The following is a 6,042-nucleotide window of genomic DNA, read 5'->3' on the forward strand; positions in this document are numbered from 1 at the left end:
GGGAAGATGGAGGTAATGAAGCACAGCAATAAAGAGGGCAAAAAGAAGCAAGAGACAGAAGGAGCAAAGGAAGGAGGGGGGCTGCGCAGAGGCACGGAGACGGATAGGATGCAGAATGAAAGAGAGCACAGGAAGAACAAGGTGGCTTCGTGGTTGAGAGAATCAGAGGAGGGAGGAAACGATGTGCTGAGACAGCAAATAGGAGCCGATAAAGTTTTTAACTGATTGCTCATTAATGAGAGAGGGGGTGGAAGAGAGGATTGAGTTCCCCCTCCTCCTCCTCCTCCTCCTCCTCCTCCTCCTCCTCCTCATCTGGGATACTGCTGCCGATAAACTGCACTTAGACCAGCATTTAGGGGTGACTGGACATATATTTTCAATTGGCAAAGGATGTCTTTATCAGACGTTATGCGAAAGATCTTGGCAAACAGTTGTGTAAAATATGACTATGAAATAATGCAAACACTTTATGATGATTGAATTTGGCTAATTGGTGTCTTGGCACAGCTGTACTCCAACCTTTAGCCCGGAGGCTATTAATTTGGCTTTAAACTTTTTCATTGTCAGTACAGTATGTGCGGGCAGGGCACTTCACTTTTGAAGAAATTCACCATGCATTTCAATGGCCTACTGAGCTCCTTTTGTCTGTGTGAATGCCAGGGCTGCAGCCTAACACAGCTGAGAGATGCAATACAGCGCAGGTAATAAATCTAAGATACACCCCTCCTCCGGTGACTCAGTCATCCACCTGCTCTGTGTCGACAGCTCACGCAGAGCTGTTTGTTCAGAGAGAGAAGCAAACAGAGTCAAACAAAACAGAGGAGCGTGCTGCAGCGAGCAAAACAGTGGGATGCAGAAAGCGTGTCTTTGGAATCAAGGGGCCACTGCAATGTGTGGCTGCAGTTGTCGCACATATTTACACCCACACCCACAGACACACAAAGCAGTGCAACCTGCAAACCCACTCACACATCAAGTGGTAAAGTGAGGACCCTGCTGCAGACCTAATGCAGTAACCACACATACTCCTAAAGCTCGAGAGAGACAATATAAAAGAGGGAGGGAGTAATAGTTGATGTAATGTGCTGTATTTGAGGTTAATTGATCTTTTTTTTTTTGAAAAAAGGACTACTGAAATTAAAGAAAGCTATGACTATACAATATTTACTTAGTTTTACTAATCATCAGCTTTTCCCTCTTTCAAAGTGAAGAAGAGTAATGGGAACATCCCAGACAGATTTCCAGTCCATCATAGGGTTTCCACAATCACAGTCTCCTGACTTGCATGTCTTTGCAAAGACAACGAACACACTACATACAAGTGAAACCAACTGAGACAACACTGTAATGACTGAGCTACTGTAACACTCCAATCTTAATATTTCAGATCTCCAATAACCTCAATTCAGCAAAATATAGATATTATAATTAAATTATAATTGAAACTACACATCAGCTTCCCCCCTCTCTTCATGTGATAATGGCATGGTACGTAAATAACACTGAACTTTGACCATGTGTGTATGTCTCTCGAGACAGGACAGTTAGCTTTTTTTTTAATTCAGATGTTCCAAGATAATATCCCACACCACCAATAGTCAATAGCTATTAATTATTGGCTGCAGACGCTCCATGCAGGTCGATATGGAACAGCTATTTCACTGCCTGCTGGATAATTGTCTCCCAGACGTCATTAAAGACATTGGGAGTTGGGGAGAGAAGAGGAGGGTAGCGCAGGAGAGAGGAAGAGAGAAAACAGATGTGGATACACAAAAGGAAAGTGGGAGACTTAGAGTAAAATGACTTTAATAGAATAAATCTCACTCTGCTCACAGATGTAACTTGTGCTTGTGTGTAACTTCATGATTTTGGCGGTAATTGACTCTCAACCCCCCCAACACACAAATAAAAACAATGTTACATCAATAAATCAGTTTATTTAAAAGAATATGTTACAATTTATTACAGTAAGCGACGTAACCAAACACTGGGTCTTTAAATCTTACATTTCAACATGTCAAAGAATCTGCAGGTTGTCAATCTCCATCCTCTTCTTAGTGTGGCTTAACTTAACATCACAGACGCTGAATTTAACATTGTATCTTACGGAAATAAATAATTTTCATGACATCTAACTTTAGTCAGGATGAGAGAGAGAGAAAGAGAGGGGGTGGGGTGGAGACAATCGACCGCGTCTGACACGGTCCAGCAAACAGAATCTTGGGAAATGTGTTCAGCCTTTAGGATTGCACATTCAGTCTCTCAATTCAAGGCTTGAGACATTCAATTAAACCTCCTTTACACACCCACCAAGCCTTATTGAAGCTCGTTAATCACCCAAAATGGCTTTTGTGAACAGCACCATCATTATAACAAGCACTCCTAGTAAGAGCCATTGATGTCAATCTAGGAGTCGTTACTTGCTTGTTGATAACAAAAATACTAGATATGGAGAGTTGCAGCTGGGCGATAATTGAATCTGAATGGTGTACTCACTGGGATCATATCGTGATCACATGGCCCCAGCGTCTTTGCTTTGAGCATCCGTTTGATTATCTTACATGTGATTTTGCATAAATTAGCCATATTATAAGATACAGTACATTGATTTTGAAATACCAAAATATTACCACCAACCATAATCACCCAGCACTAACAGGCAGACTCATCTTGTGAAAGATAGAAGCAACTCAACGTGTAATATCTTTTGATGTAAGAAAAATGTCCTTCTAAATGAGCTGATAATGCAATAAAGTCACTTAGATCGAATAGGGTAGTAACATCACAATATTGCACTGAGCAATTATTCACATTTATTGTCAGCATTAAGAGTGTCAAGTTTTAATGACGTAATAAGCTGTAATTAAATTATTTCTTTATCAGTTTATGTTTTTACATTATTTTTCTAGGAATGAGAAGATTAACTGGGCTCATTTAGAGGGACATTAAATTACACTGTTTATTCCATTACACCGCAGCTATGTGATCCGTTGCCACAAAGCCTTTAGAGAATGTGCAGTTATCTTCCCATCTATCATGTTGATGAAGTATGCAAGCTGCCCTTTTTGCTAAGAAATTTTCTTCCCGCTTCTGGAGTGCGCAAGTGGTTCAACAGTACAGCAAAGTACCAGCCACAGAGATAAATAGTGCTGCAAGTGGAAAGGCCGCTTGAATTACAGGCCTATTATAAAGCCCCTAGGAGCTCTCACAAACAAAGTAATCACTGCCTGCAAGAGAGAAAAGACAGGAAGAGAAGGACCCCTGCTGTCTTGTATGGGTAATGCACACTAAATATGCTGTACTACACTGCCACTTGTCTGATCAGTGCTCCACATCGCTGCTGCTCTACAATGGCCTCAAAACATTTGCATGGAGTGTTCACATAATACTATAAATGCAAACATGTTGAATGCACACTGCACATACCATTTGATGATGCAGTACATAATCATACTGTAGTCAGTCAGTCAAAAACAAATGTAAACTAAGTACAGGCTAGTTCCAGTTTTACGTCCACTATCTGCTCCTTAAGTCACATTTCCCAAATGTGGAGTCTGATAATACTGTTGGATAAAGTGCAACATTAGTTTAGGTTTACCATGTTCCTGCTCATGGGTCAAATCATCACAGCTGTGAGGGAAAAAAAAATGTCTAACAATCCTACAGAATGTCTGCTTTCTCTCTCCCTTCTCTCAAATTGCCACATTACAATGTTAATAGTTTTCTTTTATAAATGCAAATTTAGCGGCAAACAAATGAAAATGTATGCAAAGTGTGACTTAACATCCTGAGGGCCTCACTCTGGTTGGCCTCTTGCCTTTTGGGGCTCCCTGCACGCATAGTTAACATACACAAACACAGTTGCACGCTAACAACTGGCCAAAAAGACAAAGAAGACACTGCCGCTCTGATCCATAAATTCAGAACCCTCAGTATCGCTGATCAGTGTAATCCATGTTCCCCTTTGCGAGCACTGACAGCTTTCACTTCCCCTTGTTAGTCCGTGAATATTTCCATATTCACTTCAGTTTCCTCTTCAGAGGAGGCTTTTAAAAAACTCCTCATGTACAAGTCATGTTCCACTTCAAGTCCCTGCCAGAAAGAAGAAGGCTTGCATGAATCCATGACTTTGTTTAATGCATGATTATGATGTGCTGGATTCAAGAGTTCTGGTTCATGTGTCTGTAGTGTTTTATGCTTCCGTTCATTTGATTTGTTCATTTGCAGATGCTTGTTGGTTTGCAAGCATCGGGGTGGGGGGTAGCTTCTCAGGATGTAGCTGATGAAGTGTAAAGATGACCATGGAGTTAATAGCCGAGTGTTGCTATGTCTGGGGCTAGATGAGGGCTGAACTGAGTCGTTGTCTAGTTAAGAGGTAATGATCTCCCTTCCTAGGTGCCTCCATCCCTTCTGTGCCTCAGCAGCTGGAAAATATTCTGCAGCGGAAACAGCAAGCAAGACGAAGATACACAAACTCAGAGAAAGAAAACAGAGAAATTCGCTCAGGCTATCACTGGCTCATAGGCTGGACAGAGGCAGGCAAAGCCTTACCTTGCCACACATACCATCTTTACTGCAGTTCTTATTGTCCTTGTCTGTAGCCTCCTCTTCTACCTGTACAAGCACACACATTACAGGTATGAGTAAAGGACACAAAGAAATGGCTCATAATAGAGTAGGTTAGACTGTTAGTAGATGGTCCTTACCTCCTTCCTCCACTTGAGCTCACAGAAGACTCTCTCAAAGCACTCATGCATGTAGTTAAACTGAACGTCGACCATGCACAGAAAACACAAAGACAGAAACATGGATTTAGAGTAAACAACAAACAAGACTGATGTTGATAAGCTTTACATATTCTCATTTAAAGTAATTGTTTGACATTTTGGGAAACATGCTTAGTCGCTTTCTGGCAGAGTGTAACATGACGAGCTCAATCCCAATCCCATGTCTGTAGCTGGTTATCTTAGCTTAGCACAAAGACTAGAAACAGAGCTGAAAATGCACCTACAGGTACCTCTGAAGCTCACTAATTAACACGTTATATCTATGTTTAATCCTGACACAAATTGAAGAAATGAAATGTGCAGTTGTAGGGTTTCTGTGCCAGACTGTTTCTTGGCCAAAACCTTGAACTTCCTGGAGTCTCTGCTGGTTGCCAGGCAACTGCTCATGGCCAAGAAACAGTGTAATCGAAGTGTAAATTGCATGGAGATACAACGTGTTAGGCGAGCTTCAGATGTGCTGGTAGGCTGCTTATTTTGTCCAGCATTGGTTGTGGTAAGCTAAGCTAACCGTCTGCTTGGGGTAGCTTCATATTTACAGGTGTTGGTCATATAATTAGAATATCATCAAAAAGTTGATTTATTTCAGTAATTCCATTCAAAAAGTGAAACTTGTATAATGTATACATTCATTCCTACATTATACAAGTTTCACTTTTTCATTCCACACAAACTGATATATTTCAAGTGTTCATTCCTTTTAATTTTGATGATAATAACTGACAACTAATGAAAACCCCAAAATCAGTATCTCAGAAAATTTGAATATTGTGAAAAGGTTCAATACTGAAGACACCTGGTGCCACACTCTAATCAGCTAATTAACTCAAAACACCTGCAAAGGCCTTTAAATGGTCTCTCAGTCTAGTTCTGTAGGCTACACAATCATGGGGAAGACTGCTGACTTGACAGCTGTCCAAAAGACGACCATTGACACCTTGCACAAGGAGGGCAAGACACAAAAGGTCATTGCTAAAGAGGCTGGCTGTTCACAGAGCTCTGTGTCCAAGCACATTAATAGAGAGGCGAAGGGAAGGAAAAGATGTGGTAGAAAAAAGTGTACAAGCAATAGGGATAACCGCACCCTGGAGAGGATTGTGAAACAAAACCCATTCAAAAATGTGGGGGAGATTCACAAAGAGTGGACTGCAGCTGGAGTCAGTGCTTCAAGAACCACCACGCACAGACGTATGCCAGACATGGGTTTCAGCTGTCGCATTCCTTGTGTCAAGCCACTCTTGAACAAGACACAGCGTCA

General features: G+C 41.3%; 1 protein-coding gene across 2 annotated transcripts in view; it reads right to left on the reverse strand.

The window, feature by feature from the left end:
- Positions 1-1,917: 1,917 nt before the first annotated feature.
- snx27b (sorting nexin 27b) overlaps positions 1,918-6,042 on the reverse strand; it is a 14,705-nt gene continuing 10,580 nt past the window's right edge. Inside the window, exons 11-13 of one of the 2 annotated variants that reach the window (XM_046045540.1) lie at positions 4,707-4,766; positions 4,552-4,614; positions 1,918-4,436 (exon numbers count right to left, since the gene is read on the reverse strand). In XM_046045540.1, the coding sequence (XP_045901496.1) occupies positions 4,392-4,436; positions 4,552-4,614; positions 4,707-4,766 (168 nt within the window). In that variant the 3' untranslated portion in view covers positions 1,918-4,391. The remainder of the gene's footprint in view (positions 4,437-4,551; positions 4,615-4,706; positions 4,767-6,042) is intronic. The other variant, XM_046045539.1, reaches the window with a different exon arrangement.

The sequence above is a fragment of the Micropterus dolomieu genome, linkage group LG03, assembly GCF_021292245.1.
Source record: "Micropterus dolomieu isolate WLL.071019.BEF.003 ecotype Adirondacks linkage group LG03, ASM2129224v1, whole genome shotgun sequence".
NCBI lineage: Eukaryota > Metazoa > Chordata > Actinopteri > Centrarchiformes > Centrarchidae > Micropterus > Micropterus dolomieu.